This window comes from Nannobrachium achirus, assembly GCF_963921795.1.
Source record: "Nannobrachium achirus genome assembly, chromosome: 12".
Lineage (NCBI taxonomy): Eukaryota > Metazoa > Chordata > Actinopteri > Myctophiformes > Myctophidae > Nannobrachium > Nannobrachium achirus.
Genome location: NC_137832.1, coordinates 35,097,181 through 35,113,962, shown reverse-complemented (window position 1 = coordinate 35,113,962; position 16,782 = coordinate 35,097,181). Strand labels below are relative to the sequence as shown.

The following is a 16,782-nucleotide window of genomic DNA, read 5'->3' as shown; positions in this document are numbered from 1 at the left end:
ACGCTGAAACTAGCTGGCCTACAAGCTCACATTTTGCTTTGTGATGAGTTGTTGGCTCATAGATCAGCTAAGTAAATTGAATTGTGATGATTGATATCAAAATGCACTTCCTCTTACAGAAATCAATCCTCTTTGAGTATGGCATCAGGAGGATCACATTTTTGTTTGCACAGAAGGTAAGGATTTATTGATTAGTTCTTTTCATATTGAACTATAAAATGATACAGTACACATTGTAATACACATTGTGGAATGTGCTGATTACACATTGCATGGACCCCGAGCTGAGGTCCACTCCACACAGCTGTCATATTTGAGTAGGGTTGGTACACTTTGATTATACTAGTACATTATATTAGAACATATTAGGCAAAATTCTGCCGGCTACATTCATTACAGAGTCAGTCGCTTTTTTGCGCAAGGTATAACATGTTATAACGTTATTCATTGAGGTATTTGCACATAATGGTAGGAGATGTATTTCCTCTCACGCAGGCTGTGCCATCCACTGATTGTTGGATGTAGTCTGTGCAGTGTGTTTGGAGCAACTTTTAAACATAAGACGTCACCTGGCTTCACTTGATCTGATCTTCTGATGTAGTCAGGAGATGTCAGGACAAGACAGCTTGGTCTGTAGAAGCCTTAAGTCTGTGTGGCACAGCCCTGGATCTAACTGCATGATAAAGAAGAGAGAAAGAGGGCTTATCACAAGTGTTTACTGGTGCACTGGAGATCTGGAGACAAAACATTCTGCTACAACACTGATCCAATTTTCATCCTTAAGTGTTCCTGCTGCTCATATACTGGCTGTTTGAGCAGGGCTAAATTAATTATAATGCTCATGCCAAAAATAATAATACTCCAGTCCTCCCTCGCCAATTGATAGGCCTAAATGTGCTTGTTTCTAATAAATAATAATACCTTACGTATGGGCAGGCACAAACTGATATTAATGTGTTATGCCATGGCTCTTTTTCACCATATACCTTTGCTATTGCATATTTATAGTTGATTTGTACTAACCCTGTATTTACTATGATTACAACAGAGAGAATTTCCCAAGTTCTTCACCTTCAGAGCCAGAGATGGGGTGAGATAACATTAACAAGAGTATAGCGATGATGGTAGAATTATAATTTAGTAAAAATTGCAGAAATACTATATATAATAAATAGAGCATGGGTACATGTTTGTTCAGAAGTGGCTCGTGATTATAACCTATGACTCTGCCTGTACATTAACTCAGTTCCAGGAGGACCGTATCTATAGAAACCTTGAACCAGCCTTGGCCTTTCAGCTGGAGCTGAACCGCATGAGGAACTTTGACCTGGCCGCTGTTCCCTGTGCCAACCACAAGATGCACCTGTATCTCGGTGCTGCTCGCGTAGCGGTAGGCGCTGAGGTTACAGACTACCGCTTCTTCATCCGAGCGATCATTCGTCACTCAGACCTCATAACAAAGGTATGAGGGCCTTGTGATATGACCACCATAGTTAAAAACTGTGTGTGTGTGTGTGTGTGTGTGTGTGTGTGTGTGTGTGTGTGTGTGTGTGTGTGTGTGTGTGTGTGTGTGTGTGTGTGTGTGTGTGTGTGTGTGTGTGTGTGTTGTCGATAGTGCGGGGCACCAACAATAGCATGTTGGTCAGTCAGTTCAAACCACTTCAGTCCATTTGGGCACAAGAAGCAGCACGGCCTCTAGAGGTCACTAGTGGGCCTTTTAGACTCTAGTTTGTTTTTCATTGAACTTTGGAAGGTTGCTTTATATGTATCTTTTGTTAAAAACCTCTGTATTTCACAACCAGGAAGCCTCCTTTGAGTACCTGCAAAATGAGGGAGAACGTCTTCTGCTGGAGGCCATGGATGAACTGGAAGTTGCCCGCAGTAACACCACTTTCCGCACAGACTGCAACCACATCTTCCTCAACTTTGTCCCTACTGTCATTATGGACCCTTCCAAGGTCAATGTGCTAAACACAATAACAGTAGGACCAAGCTTACTTAATGACCGAGTTATATTTAGTTGTGTGTGAGTATTGCACACTGAAAATAGCACACCATATACTGTATATGCTCATAACGCAATGCACAGTGAACATAGATAAGCTTGTAGATCTGCTATTTTCTGTGTGGAACACCGGCACACAACTAAATATAAATTAGCTTTAAAGTGTATCACTTTTCTTCAAAAATGTATTGCTGCTTCAGGCCAACATAGTTTTTGTCCATCCACATCCTCTCTCCTTCTGGCCTTCAGATAGAGGAGTCTGTGCGCTCCATGGTGATGCGTTATGGCAGCCGCCTGTGGAAGCTTCGGGTCCTGCAGGCTGAACTGAAGATCAATATCCGTCTGACACCCACGGGGAATGCCATACCCGTTCGTCTGTTCCTCACCAATGAATCTGGCTATTATTTGGACATCAGCCTGTATAAGGAAGACACAGACCCCAGTTGTGGACAGGTACAAGCCATTGACCAAGTTCACCTACTACATACAGTGACATACTAGCAGCAGTGGTACAGTTCAGTTAACAGGATATTTATTCTCTCCCTTTGTTTTCACAACATAGCTTTGCAAGAGTCATTTATAAAAGGGTCAGGCAATGTGCCTGTTTGTGTTTTTGCAGCTAATCTCACAAACCGCTTAACTGCAGGTTTTCAGTGCACATTACCAGTAGGCCACAATTCTGAACTATATACTTAGAAATGTTTTAATGGAAGTCAATGGGGCTATGATCGGACGCTTTGAAGCTATGCCATTACCACATTAATTCGATTTTTTGATATATTTGAGAAATGGGTGCAATCTAGTTTTCATATAAACATGACATTTACTGAAGGGAAACTCGTCTCCCTCTCTGTTCAGATCATGTTCCAGTCGTATGGAGAAAGGCAGGGTCTCCTGCATGGCATGATTATCAACACCCCATATGTGACCAAAGACCTGCTGCAGTCCAAGCGCTTCCAGGCCCAGAGTCTAGGCACTACTTACGTCTACGATTTCCCCGAGATGTTCAGACAGGTATTGAAAGCTCTGTGAATTAGACATACGTTTATTTAGACATTTGCTGTTTTTGAGCCGTGTTTTAATTGCTGTTCTGCAGGCGCTATTCAAGCTGTGGGGACCAGGGGACAAATACCCTAAAGATGTGCTGATGTGCACTGAGCTGGTTTTGGACTCTCAAGGTCGGTTGGTGCAGATGAACCGCCTCCCTGGGGACAACGATGTGAGATGTTAATCTTAATATCGGCTCACTTGGGATTAAATGACTGTTGAATATTTAATCTGACGCAACCCCATGTGTTGGAGCCACAGCTTTTATGCATGTCTATTATCGCTTTTCACCAGGTGGGAATGGTTGCCTTCAAGATGAAGATGAAGACCCCAGAGTACCCGGAGGGGCGGGACATCATCGTGATCTGCAACGACATCACTCACATGATCGGCTCGTTTGGGCCTCAGGAAGACGAGCTTTACCTCAAGGCGTCTGAGCTGGCTCGGTCTGAGGGGATCCCCCGCATCTACATCGCTGCCAACAGCGGAGCACGCATCGGCCTGGCTGAAGAACTCAGACTCATGTTCCAGGTGGCCTGGATCGACCCTAATGACCCCTACAAGGTGATGACATCACAAAACAAAACAAAGGGGGAAGGAGGCTTTCTGCTCATGTTCGCATTAATATGTGTGCTAGACTAGTCATTTGACGGTAGTCGTAGTAATAATGCAGATTGGGCCTCCTCACCTGAGGCCCCATTTAAAATAATGAGTGGTTGTTAATTGGTCTCAGATGATGGACACTAACGCATGTTCTTTAATGTTATCCCCTTTCATCTGTAGGGTTTCAAGTACCTGTACCTGACACCACAGGACTACACCCGTATCAGCTCTACTAATGCGGTTCACTGTCACCACGTGGAGGAGGGCGGAGAGTCCAGGTAAAATAAACCCTCCACTGTCGATTGTTGCAAGGCTTTGTGCTCTTGTTCCTGTCAAATCATGAATAATTGGTTTTGTATGTGGCATGTACACGCTTCAGGTACATCATCACTGACATCATCGGGAAGGACGATGGGCTTGGTGTGGAGAACTTGCGAGGCTCTGGCATGATCGCTGGGGAGACATCGCAGGCCTATGAGGAGATCGTCACCATCAGCATGGTGAGAAGTCATCCCCTGCTTCTCCCAGCTCCTCCTGTTCATCCACCCCTAACCAGCTACCGTTATGTAGTTTCCTCCCAGTGTGTGGTACTGAGTAATTTAATTCCCTTTCAGGTGACATGCCGTGCCATTGGGATTGGAGCCTATCTAGTCCGTCTGGGGCAGAGGGTCATCCAGGTGGAGAACTCTCATATAATCCTGACTGGAGCAGGAGCCCTCAACAAGGTTTGTGAAGCTGAATGCTCCTCGCTGTCACATGAAAAAAAAAACATGACAGTTGTCGATTGGCCTTGATGATACATTTTCCTTGTTTCTGTGCAGGTTCTTGGACGGGAGGTCTATACATCCAACAACCAGCTGGGAGGAGTGCAGATCATGCACAATAATGGAGTCAGTCACATCACTGTGCCAGATGACTTTGAAGGCGTCTTCAACATTCTCAAGTGGCTCTCCTATATGCCAAAGGTGGAAGTTCATTTATGACGAGTCCGGTTCTATATACTACTGTACCAAGCATGACTGTATCTCATACAGTCAATGTTGTTCTTATCCTTACAGAACAATCAGTCCCCTGTTCCAGTTATAACATCTAAGGATCCAGTAGACAGGGAGATAGAATTCACCCCCACGAAAGCTCCGTATGACCCTCGCTGGATGCTGGCTGGAAGGCCACACCCCAGTGAGTGCTTTGGCTTAACTTTGGCTACATGCTGCCAATAATCTATTATTACATTGCCCTAAATCTTCTCAATGTGTGTCTTTAGCTGTGAAAGGAGCCTGGCAGAGTGGATTCTTTGACCATGGCTCCTTCATGGAGATCATGGACTCTTGGGCTCAGACTGTAGTTGTGGGCAGAGCTCGGTAAGTTCATGTATACACAGATATGCCAAGCGTTACCTATCTAATTTATTTAACACTTTCACCCTTGCGTCCCTATTTTGCATGTCATTATTACAAAAAAAGAATGGCTAAAATAGCAGATCTACAAGTTTGATGCAATGCCTGTGGAAGGGCAATTTTCACTGTGCAACAGTGGTTAATGAATTAATCCCACCACTTTTACTTTGTATTTATAAATACAGATTAGGAGGAATTCCCCTTGGTGTTATTGCTGTGGAAACACGCACTGTGGAGCTCACTGTCCCAGCAGATCCAGCCAACTTAGACTCGGAGGCTAAAGTGAGTAAATTCCACTCCTATGTCACGTTTTATAAAGGCTAACTATAAATGTCATGCAGCAGTCTGTAATTCCATGAGGGTATAACAGCACACATGTTTTGTGTGTCTTGTCTCAGCTCCTGCAGCAGGCTGGCCAGGTGTGGTTCCCAGACTCGGCTTTCAAAACAGCCCAGGCCATTTGTGACTTCAACCGCGAGCATCTGCCTCTCATGGTGTTTGCCAACTGGAGGGGTTTCTCAGGAGGGATGAAGGGTACAGAATAAAGCCAAATTTTGTTGCTCAAGAAAATATTTTGCATCAGCACTTTTTTCTTCTTCAGTTAAATACCTTTCATGTCATTTTTGTAACCAATACTTTAACGCATCATACGTATAAGTTACTGGAGAAATACAAAAATGCATTTTTTAATCACTGTATATATCATATTAGAATAACACTTTTGTCCTGTGTCTTTTTCAGACATGTATGACCAAGTGCTGAAATTTGGGGCCTATATTGTTGATGGCCTTCGTGAGTTCCGCCAGCCTGTGCTTGTGTACATCCCACCGTATGCAGAGTTGAGAGGAGGCTCCTGGGTGGTGATCGACCCAACCATCAATCCTCTGTGCATGGAGCTCTATGCTGACAGGGAGAGCAGGTGCAGAACACAGCCACTTAACCCCAATCTTATCTAGGCTTTGTAATACTGGAACCAGTTCCAACATGGAGGAACTGGAACTGGTAAATAACCTACTTCTTTCTTTGTGTCTCTGTACCTGCTCCCGCTGTGTTCTATCCAGAGGTGGAGTGCTGGAGGCCGAGGGCACTGTGGAGATCAAGTTCAGGAGGAAGGACCAGCTGAAGTCTATGAGAAGGCTGGATTCAGAATATGCCCGTCTGGCTGAACAACTAGGTAAAGCTTTATCTGTTTTTCTTTGCGTCTTAATTTTCCCACACTTGATTATCATCAATATCAGGTTCATAATTGCAACATGCGTTCATAATTGCGACCGTAGGTCTCTATTTAATATGAAAGCCTCCAGATCAGATCCTGTCTGTCACTCTTTTGAGTCTGTCACACTTCTGACATCACAATGACATGCATCACAATGACATCACATTATAGATAACCTGTTCTCATCTGGGCTCAGTAGAAGGATATAGCTGACCTGTTCTGACATCACAATGATGTTTCGCGGCTGTAGCTCAGGAGGTAGAGTGGGTTGGCCAATGCTCCATGGGTCAGCGGTTCAAATCCCAGCTTCTCCTGTCTACATGTCGAAGTGTCCTTGGGCAAGACACTGAACCCCAAGTTGCCTCCGGTGAGCTGGTTGGTGCCTTGCATGGTTTCCACCGCCACCGGTGTATGAATGTGTGTGTGAATGGGTGAATGTAATGCACATTGTAAAGCGCTTTGGATAAAAAGCGCTATATAAATGCACCATTTACCATTTGCAAATGAATTCCCTCATTGTCCCTTTTATGCCCATATACTGTATGGAGATCCCTGATGTCATCAATATCATCCCAGCTCAGTAGACGCATATACAGTAGCTGACCTGTTCTGACATCACAATGATGTTGAAAATTAATTCCGTCCCTTTTATGCCCATGTATGGAGATCCCTGATGTAATCAATATCTCGTCACCTGCACATTTTGTTCAACTTAAATGACCAACCAGGTCTGTACATTTTTATTTTTGTCTAAGTTGATCCCATTATAGTCTTTAAAAGACAAAGAGGCGGCTGCACACACTGTAGCCAAAGTGCCAATATTTATTTTAAGACGCAGAGGGAAAAATGATCTCATGCCAAAGCACCATCGCTCACCCAGCAGTCTGCTGTCACCCAGGCGGGTGTGTGCACGTGCCCATGTGTGCACTTCTCGCCCTTAGGGCGTCTTACTGGGCTTATTACTGGAGATTATGTTAATAATAATAAACTCTTCTGTTCTGGTCAGGTAACCCTGAACTCTCAGACAAACAGCGAAAAGAGCTGGAATCCAAACTGAAGGCTAGAGAGGAGTTCCTGCTGCCCATCTACCACCAGGTGGCGGTGCAATTTGTGGATCTCCATGACACCCCAGGCAGGATGCAAGAAAAGGGGGTCATCACTGTGAGTGTTTAGGGCACAGACAAATACCATGCACGTTTATGATTGCAATCGCATGCATCTCACAACCTTTTTGAGCGGTGCACAACCGCTCCAAGGCTTGACTGAGTGTGTAACTATGTAACTATGTATGTAGCATATTCAACTAACTATGTATGAGTATGAGCAATACGCGCGCACACACACACACACACACACACACACACACACACACACACACACACACACACACACACACACACACACACACACACACACACACACACACACACACACACACACACACACACACACACACACAGGGTATAGCTTAATGAATGCACCGCTCAAACTGGGATTGATTTTGTCTGATTATAGGACATTTTGGATTGGAAGAATGTGCGGTGTTTCTTCTACTGGCGACTGCGGCGCCTCCTGTTGGAGAAGGTGGTGAAGTGTGAGATTCTGCAGGCCAACAAGGACCTCGGTGATGGACAAATACAGTCAATGCTCCGGCGTTGGTTTGTGGAAACAGAGGGAACTGTTAAGGTATGTCACAAGAGAATTGACCTATTGAGACCGCAATAACTTGTGCCGATGATGACATTTTTCACTGCATAGATCTCTGTGTGGAACCTGCATTTCCAAGGGGTGACAAACCCGCCCCACATTTGCATACTGGGCACTGATTGGTGCCCCACAAATGGCAGTGAAATCCAATCTCAACTGAGTGGGGCCAGACCAAATCTGCTGAAGATTTGTCGTGTTTCCAGTCTAGATGACATCATTATTATTATTATATACAGTATTATACACTCTTTTTTTGGGAGTAAAGCCATCAATACTTAGTGAACTTGACCTTTGGCTCTGTACTTGGTTTGCTCCTTTTTCCCTAGTCTACACCAAACCTATTTGCTGAAAATAGCTGATCTACTTGTTGTGAGCTTGTAGATCGCCTATTTTCAGAATAGGTAGGATTCAAGTGGTTAATAAAAAAATAAAATAAAGGGTTCCTATCACACAAAGGTTTGGCAGCCCCCCCCCCCCCCCCCACACTCCGAGGGGTCTTACGACTCCGCCGGGACCCCCTGTTGAAGACCCATGAAATGCAACATTCATCGAATGTTCAAATAGAATGCTAAAATAATTGATAGTTCTTTACTGCAGTGCTTGCTATGTGTCTAACAATCAATGCTGATTTGCATGTTTTGCCCTTCTATTTTTAGCACCTATCCCTTCATTTTGTTATTGTTGTTTTTGTGTCACCCAGGCCTACCTTTGGGACAGTAACCAAGCTGTTGTAGAGTGGCTTGAAAAGCATTTATCAAAGGAGGATGGCACACGATCAGCCATCCGTGAGAACATCAAGTACCTGAAAAGGGACTACACTTTGAAACATATCCGCAGGTACTAGAGACACACACAAGTCGACACAAACACACACACACACACACACACACACACACACACACACACACGGTTGAAATGAAATATCTAATTTTTTCTACTGCCCAGTCCTTTAACCACTATTGCTATATTTTGTTGCAGCTCAAAGGTTATGTTGTGGGAATAAGGAAATTTATATTTTTGCCTCTGGGGGCACCACCTCCTTTTTTGTATAGAAACAGGAACTCTGAATAGCTCCTCCCCTTTCTTTGTCCACTTCCTCCCGGGTGCTTTATTGTGTTTACCCTAACCCTAACCCTAACCCTAACCCACTAACAACAAAACAACATGTTTAGGGCAGTGGTGCTGACAGATTCTGGTGTTGGCAGAATCTGTCTTGAGAGATTATGTCGTTACTAATGTTTCAATTGTTCATTTGTCACAGCCTGGTGGAGGCCAACCCTGAGGTAGCCATGGACTGCATCATCCACATGAGCCAAAACATCTCTCCATCCCAGCGGGCAAAGATCTCCCATCTGCTTGCAACTATGGACAGCACAAGTTAAGCTGGCAGACCAAAATGATAATTCACCATGATGGAGTTTCTTCTCCTATAGTCCATGGGCCATACGAGATGTCGGTATCGGAAAGGTGGCATAGGTTACCATGCATTTTTGAAAAGCTCTATATCTGTAGATTATATTTTGGTACGATAACCCTTTCTGAGACACAGCTAAATTGGTGTTATCAGCCGCTAGAGTTGGTGTCCCATTAACTTTACATTACAGGGGAAAAAAAGCTAAAAATGAATCTGCTTTAAGTAACATATGAGGGGTCAAACTAGAGGGTTTTCATGATTCTAAATCGATTGCAAACATCTGTTTTGCACAAAAAACATTAATTGGGCTAAAACGGCCCCCACAATAGTGTGAAAAGTGATGACTCATCACTTTTCATCACTAAACCATAGCATAGGCTGATAACACCAATTTAGCTGTGTCTCAGAAAGGGTTATTATACCAAATTATAATCTACAGATATAGAGCTTTTCAAAAATGCATGATAACCTTTGCCACCTTTCCGATACCGACATCTCGTATGGCCCATGGACTACTATGTGGAATTCAGTAACAGTTGAAGTGTCACCTGCTTTTCTTTCTCAGATTTTTAACAGAACAAATTACAATCTATGCCAAAAAAAAGCCAAAACTCAGGATTAGTCAGGATAATAACAAGGGCTACAAATTGCACTCAAATGTTTTCACAATTGCCACTGTACGTGACATGAAATGTCACTCGGCTGTCTACAACAGCAAAGTATCATGCTGCCAGCCGTCTACAGTCCAGGAATAAGCTGTACTCTGGGCTACAGTCTATCCTACAGCATTTCATTGGTTGCATGTGTACATAGTGCATGTCATATAATTTCATAATAAAGATACCCAGTGTATGGGGGTAAATGTGCCTTATCAGTATTGTGTGTGTCCAAACTCTTATTGCTAGTTTGCTGGCAACCTTCACTAGTGAAACACACGTTTTCACAGGTGGGTATTGATGATAATTATTTAGCTGTGTGTTGGTTAAAACTGTGTCTTTGAATGTAGCCAACATTTAAACAAATACAAGAAAACTAAACAATGACTGGATCTTTTGTATTACAGAGGATGAATTAAATTAATAAAGTTAAATAGAGTATTTAATTTTGTAATATCCTTACTCTGTTGGTTCTAGTAGTGTGACACGTCAACGTGAAACCGCTAATTGTAAAATAAGTTTCTATGTACTTGTCCATTTGTGCTGTTGTTATAATTTTCGTATTTCATTTCATTTTTGACAATGGACTGCATAGTCCATTTTAGTTTTTTTCAATGCCATTTAATTTCAGTTTGTTTATGTCCGGCAATGGTGAAGTCTCTCTCTGGTAAACCAAATGATATAAAAGCCAGGAGAGGTTTTCCACACCATGTCTTAGAACATTTCTTCTATTTTTGATTTGTACATTTCTTTTAAAGAATAGACATTGACCATGATTATTTAGTGAAGCCAAGAATGTAAAAACAAAATACTAGTATTGTATGCAAAATCTCAGCTCTACTGTATTTCGCCTTGTTTGTTAATAAATGTGATTCTGATCTATTGTTGGCAAAAGAAACTTCTTTTCTTTTTTTTACCCATTTTGTTTTTATTAGGAGCAAGTCATTGAATAATGTACATCCTGACGTTCATAAATGTTAATCACAGAGTGAAATGTGTAGAATCAGGAGATGCTAGTTAACAACTCACACAAAAAGTATTGGCACACGTTTGCAATTTGGAAGAAGTGGGTAAATGTAGTTCAAAGAAAGCTTTTCTGATGAAATAGAGATTAACATTCAAATATATACAGTAAAACATTTGATAGAATCACTCCTCTAGCTGCCTTTTCTTTTATAAATATAAATAAAACATCACAATAATTCTGTCTAGCACAAAACAAGACAATGGACAGGAGCTACAGGAACGACAGGACTTATACACAGAGTGAATGGTACAAAGGTTGGTTGCAACTTAATCGTAATCCTCCTCACAAGCTTTTAGTCTTTGCTTGGCAAAGTTATACATTATTATGTGTATTTTTTCACATAGCCTTTTTATCTCGAATTAAAAATGTCATCTTGAGCTCTACATGTATGATTTAACATAAAACATTTTTAAACCTTTCCCCTGATATTTCCTGGATTTGCTGTTATCCAGGTAACCGTATCCAGTCATTTATATTATTACTGGTACAACAAAATGCCAGGATTGTAATTCAGACTTCCTTTGTGGACATCCATGCATATCCATAGATATCTGAATCATTTTGATTCTTCAAAAACAAAAGGTTCAAAATGTGTGACAGACACATTTTTCATCTGGTTTTAAAGCAGGGCAATGGGCTTGCTGTTGGTTGGTGTGCCCATGTACTGAGACGATAGCGTGTCCAGGGTGTAGGTAGTGTAGAGGCCTGTCACATGTGTATCTGAAAGAGGCAGGCTTCCTCCAACAGAGGCAGGAGGAAGATTAAGTGTTCCCAGGTCACAGTCTGATAGGCGAAGGGGCGAGTTACTGAAGGTGCCCAGTGCATCCAGGTTAAAGCTATCATCCTTCATCTCCTCCCATAGATTACCTGAGGAGACAATAGCACATGTACTATAAGACAAGTGTCTGGACTCCAGCTCAGGAAAATAGTGTGGCTGTATCAGATTTATGAGATGATTTGTGACTTAGCAAACATTTAACCAACAAACTGCAAACAAATTTAAAAGTGAGAAAAGACTGCACCTTGTAGAGCAAAGTCCATGATGCTGGGGTCCAATGCATCCACCTCTGTGTTTGTATCACCATGGAGACTGTAGAAATCGTGTGTCTGCTTGCTAGGCTGCTGGGCAAGTGGGCTATGGGAAAGGTCAGGTACTGTGTGGAGCGGAGGCGTCTGGGCAGGGACTGGAGACATGGGGGCCAAGCGGGCCTGGGCCTGGAGTTGGGCCTGAAGGTGATGGTGTTGGTGCATGGGTAAGCACTGCAGGGACAGGGTCACCATAGGCTGGGGCTGCATCTGGTTTGGGACTGGCAGGGGAAGGCCAGTTGGGCAGTTGGGCACCCGTGTCATACCTGGCTCCATAGCCTTACGTCTGCAGTTCTCTGGACGGTCTGTGATCAGTTTGTCCAACTCATCTGCAAGGAAGCATGTTACAGTAGAACTATCAAAACTGACAGACTTCGTCTTCTAGTCATTTTCATTATGTAAATTGATAATTGAGTTTTGGATGGATCTCTGAACTTCGTCACACATTGTTTGGATACAAGACCTGATTAAATACAAACAAACAAATTCTGACCAGGGTTAGCCATGCTGCGGCGGATTGCTGGGAGGTCCTTGCGTTTCCACTTCTGCATCTCTTCCTCCATCTTGTCAATTTTGGCAGGGTTCAGTGCCCATAGACAACCCTTTCGGGATGAGCCACTCATCTTGTTCTCCACTTTCTCAAAGCATTTGTTAAGCGACAGGTTATGCCTGACTGAATTCTTCCATCCATCTGGTGCAGTCTACAATGAAAAGAAAGACAGGTATTTTAATTAAATAAAATCATCTCACCTATTGTTTTGCGGTTTGAGCTTATAGCAGCAGAGATGTACTTTCTTTTACCTTAAAATAAGGAAAATGCTCCTTCATAAAGCTATAGATCTCACTGACGGGGAGGCTGCCTGTTTTGCTGTTCTTCAGAGCCATCGCAATCAAACAGCTGAAGACAATTCACAGGAAAGAAAATGTATAGTTGTTATGCCATTTCTCCTATGTGGAATGTATTTATTATATATTTTGACAGAGGATTATTGAGTCTCACCTATAGGAGTAGATTGGTTTGGGGAAAGATTTGGGCTGCATATCCTGGTTTTGTGGAGCCAGGCGAGGTTGCGTGAATAGACTTTGGTTGTTGAAAGAGACATTGCTATAAAGTCCAGCAGGTGAACACTTGGAGAAAGGAAATTAAGAAAATGCATGATTTATGGTGATTTGAGATTACAGAGGCAATAAGGCAGCAACCTCAAGTGCTTCAACTTAAAGGTAAGGCATGTGAGGTACCTGTTGTCCAGCTTGAGTTAAAGAGAACACTTGCTGGGGTGTAGGCTGGTAGGCTGAGGTAGAACATTGGTATCCTGGGGAGGGCTGCCCGTTCATGGAAAATGGAGACATCTGTGGAAATGGGCCCATTAACGTGAAATGTTATTGTATAAAATTCAATTCAAATAAATAAATAAAAAGTCCATGCAGGGCTGTTACAACTCACACTTCCACTATGGGCATTGATGACGTTGATTCCCAGGGGGCTGTGCTGCATGTTGCTCTGGAGATGGATCATGGAGCCTTGTCCTCCAGTCATGGTCATATTGTTCAGCTGAGCTGTAAGATTGTTTTTTATTAGATTATAATGTTTTTAGTTTATATTGGTTTTGGCAATTGCAAGAGTCGTTTTTGTTTAGCATTTGTCTATGGGCTAGTCTTACAGTAGTCTATATCTGTTTTGGTTTCGTTATTTGCAATGTTCCGTTTGTTATAATTGTATCCCCAACGTGTCATCCTCACCTGTCTGTTGGTCCAACAGGCTTCCCTGAGAGGGCCCGTTGCTGTGGCCGCGACTATCAACCATCTGCTGCAGCCGGGGGACATCCACGGAGGTGAGCCATGACAGAGACTGCAGGTCCCCTGGGAGGTCCTCGTCTCTCAGCTGGGAGGGGTCTGTGGTCAGAAGCCTGGATGGGGTGGGGTGTGTAGGACGGGTGGGGGGGGGGGGGGGGGGGGGGTTGGGGTGTGGGGGGGCAGCCAACAGCTTAGACACACAGACTACAAGTGGAATTTAAATCTAAACACTTCACAGAACATTTTGTTATTCACAGTCAAAGCCACTGTAATGAGCCCAAAGCTAGCGAAGTAGAGGTGAAAGCGTCTCAATTGAGCCATGTATTATGCCAGGATTTGCCGTAAGAAGATTAACCACAAGTGTTGTTACACAGCAGCAGCATATATATCAACAATACAGGATTTTAGATCAACTTTACAGTCAAAATAATTATTATAAGTCTATAGATTCATGTTTTTAAATTCCTGTTAAATTAAACAGTTTTCAAGTCATTAATGTTGTGTCTCTTAGGGATAATTTCACAAGCAATCAATATTTATATATAATAATAATATATTTTGTAATATATATTACAAAAATAAAAACATTACATTGCTAAGAAGGTGGATAAATGTGTTATCAGCAATCAGGTCTGATCATCTCTCACTCATTACTTTACGCAATGGGGCTCAAAGAAAAAGAAAGAAAAGACAGGAATCCTCTTGAATGCTCTCCAGTCCTCTGCACACACTTTGTACTGTAGAGGGGTTTAGTAATTGGGGTCGCTATGACAACACTCACTATTCAGTTAATTTATGGGTCTCTGGACAGTGCAGTAGAACCCCCCCCCCTCCACACACACACGCGCACATACACAAAATCCCAAATAAAAAAATCTACCCTGTGTCAGGTGACCATGGTCCCGTTGTAACCATTGGCTGAATCATAAGTAAACAGCCTAGAGGGATCGTTTGAAACATGGGACAGCAGCACATGTTGCCTGCAACAGTTGGCCTTGTCTATTGAAAAATGATCACCTATTGTGTCCCAAACGACAAATCTGCCCAGTGGCACGTGTCTCCATTGTCTTCCCCAGACCCTTCCTTGATTGTCTCTACCGTTTTTCTCCTTAACCAGCCCTTGCATTAATCTGTTGGAATGACAGGCCTCACACAAGAGGGACAAATAGGATGCCATCTGCTTCCCTGTCCCTTTCCAGCCTCCATCTACACTGGCCCCAACCCATCCCCCTTCAGTCCCCATCCCCCTAATGGGGAAACCAACAGAGCCTCTAGACCAGAGGGGGTGTCTGACTGGGTTGTTGGGGGTCAGGTCTCAGTGCTTACTCCCTCTACCATCAAAATAAATGACATCATTGCAGCCAGGAATCAGCACATGTCCATAAACAAAATAATTACAAGGGCTTGTTTAATGATTATTGGCAGTTCAGATCCTTGTGAAAGAACTAACATGGTCGGTCTCTCTCTCTCTCTCTTTAATGTCAGGTGAGTTTTATGTAATCTCTGACATGCAGTGTTCAAGAAATAAATAAAATCAAACACATAAAATCATCTAATCTAATAAAAAAAAGTTCAACAATGTACAAGTAAAATTACAAATGTATATATATATATATATATATATATATATATATATATATATATATATATATATATTAATAGAAGTTAAAAAATATATAAAAAAAAGCATATTCTATAAATTAAACCAAATATGTAATATTACATATTTTATATTGATTGAAACCATTATCTTGTTTGATATGACCTCTCATACTTTTGTCCCACACGGCAAAAGACAATATTACGAATGACACAATATGTTTTTGATAGTTACGGGGGTACACTCCTCCTCCCAAGGCAAAATCTACGGTAAAGAAATTGCTCAATGATGCAAAGCATGTCTCTCGCCATCTCTCACCCAGTCAGACGTTTTCCCAGAGTTTCAACAACACTAAATATTGCACCTCCTCCTCCTTCTTCTCCCCCACACACCCTCTTTCTCCCTCTTCTCTGTCCCTCCTTTTCTAATTGGGAACCACTTCTTCATACTGGTGACCCGGAGAGCCCCCTCTCTCCCGAGCCGGCAGCCCAAGAGGCTCAGGCTCTCCGTGTGCCGACAGCGGGAGTGTAAACAGAGCTGATGGTTTCTGACAGATCCATTCAGACTGAAAATCATTTATTCTGCAGTCTTTTTCTTTCTCCTTTTTCATGCAACCCCCCCATGCACAAAAAGAGCTGTCTATCTACCTTTAGATTTAACATTGTGAGGTTAGACAATTTGTTCCATGACACTTTTGCTAACACCTTTTGGGAATTTGATTACCATAAATATGCCCTTTTTCTTTTGTATTCCGGTCAGTTTTAATCCTGAGTGTTTTTGAAGATGTGCAGGGTAATTCAGTCCAGTTTTGGACAACACATATTTTACTAATGTTTAAAGTCCAATAATAGGAGACATCAGGGGTCTTACCTGTAGTCTTGAGGAGATGGGTGATGCCCAGCATTCTCAATTAGTCCTGACATCCTGGTTGAAATCCCAGCTTCTATCATTTCCTATTTATTTATGATACCCCTGAAATCAAAGAAAGATAAATGTAAGTTTAGGTGATGCCTTCAAGGAGAGGTACAACGGAAATGAACAGTCTGCATATGGCAGTGTTAATATTAAATATAAATATAAAATATAATATTAATATTAGATAAATTGAATAACAAATATGGCCATAATAAAATGGCAAATAAACACACAACACAACATAAAAGTATATCACCAGGATTAAATATACATGCTACAATAATGCTATAATTGAGTTATATATGCACGCACGCA

At 42.4% G+C, this 16,782-nt stretch overlaps 2 protein-coding genes across 8 annotated transcripts in view; one reads left to right on the top strand and one right to left on the bottom strand.

The window, feature by feature from the left end:
• The window catches only part of acacb (acetyl-CoA carboxylase beta), a 32,010-nt gene extending 21,081 nt beyond the window's left edge, over positions 1–10,929 (top strand). For 6 of the 7 annotated variants that reach the window (XM_080739526.1, XM_080739527.1, XM_080739524.1 and 3 more), the window contains 22 exons: positions 120–176; positions 1,049–1,090; positions 1,247–1,462; positions 1,803–1,958; positions 2,255–2,458; positions 2,864–3,019; positions 3,102–3,224; positions 3,347–3,616; positions 3,836–3,933; positions 4,035–4,155; positions 4,270–4,380; positions 4,477–4,620; positions 4,714–4,834; positions 4,920–5,016; positions 5,238–5,334; positions 5,451–5,586; positions 5,794–5,971; positions 6,114–6,226; positions 7,275–7,429; positions 7,784–7,954; positions 8,676–8,812; positions 9,237–10,929. In XM_080739526.1, coding sequence (XP_080595652.1) covers positions 120–176; positions 1,049–1,090; positions 1,247–1,462; positions 1,803–1,958; positions 2,255–2,458; positions 2,864–3,019; positions 3,102–3,224; positions 3,347–3,616; positions 3,836–3,933; positions 4,035–4,155; positions 4,270–4,380; positions 4,477–4,620; positions 4,714–4,834; positions 4,920–5,016; positions 5,238–5,334; positions 5,451–5,586; positions 5,794–5,971; positions 6,114–6,226; positions 7,275–7,429; positions 7,784–7,954; positions 8,676–8,812; positions 9,237–9,357 — 3,024 coding nt within the window. In that variant the 3' untranslated portion in view covers positions 9,358–10,929. The remainder of the gene's footprint in view (positions 1–119; positions 177–1,048; positions 1,091–1,246; positions 1,463–1,802; positions 1,959–2,254; positions 2,459–2,863; positions 3,020–3,101; positions 3,225–3,346; positions 3,617–3,835; positions 3,934–4,034; positions 4,156–4,269; positions 4,381–4,476; positions 4,621–4,713; positions 4,835–4,919; positions 5,017–5,237; positions 5,335–5,450; positions 5,587–5,793; positions 5,972–6,113; positions 6,227–7,274; positions 7,430–7,783; positions 7,955–8,675; positions 8,813–9,236) is intronic. The other variant, XM_080739525.1, reaches the window with a different exon arrangement.
• Positions 10,930–11,691: 762 nt separating this feature from the next.
• Positions 11,692–16,502, bottom strand: foxn4 (forkhead box N4; the record flags this gene model as incomplete). The annotated part of the gene is made up of 9 exons (XM_080739544.1): positions 11,692–11,939; positions 12,095–12,487; positions 12,652–12,859; positions 12,960–13,056; positions 13,159–13,286; positions 13,398–13,508; positions 13,603–13,715; positions 13,899–14,065; positions 16,423–16,502. 9 exons carry the CDS (start codon positions 16,500–16,502, stop codon positions 11,692–11,694), a joined length of 1,545 nt encoding a protein of 514 aa, XP_080595670.1.
• Between the last annotated feature and the right edge of the window lie 280 nt (positions 16,503–16,782).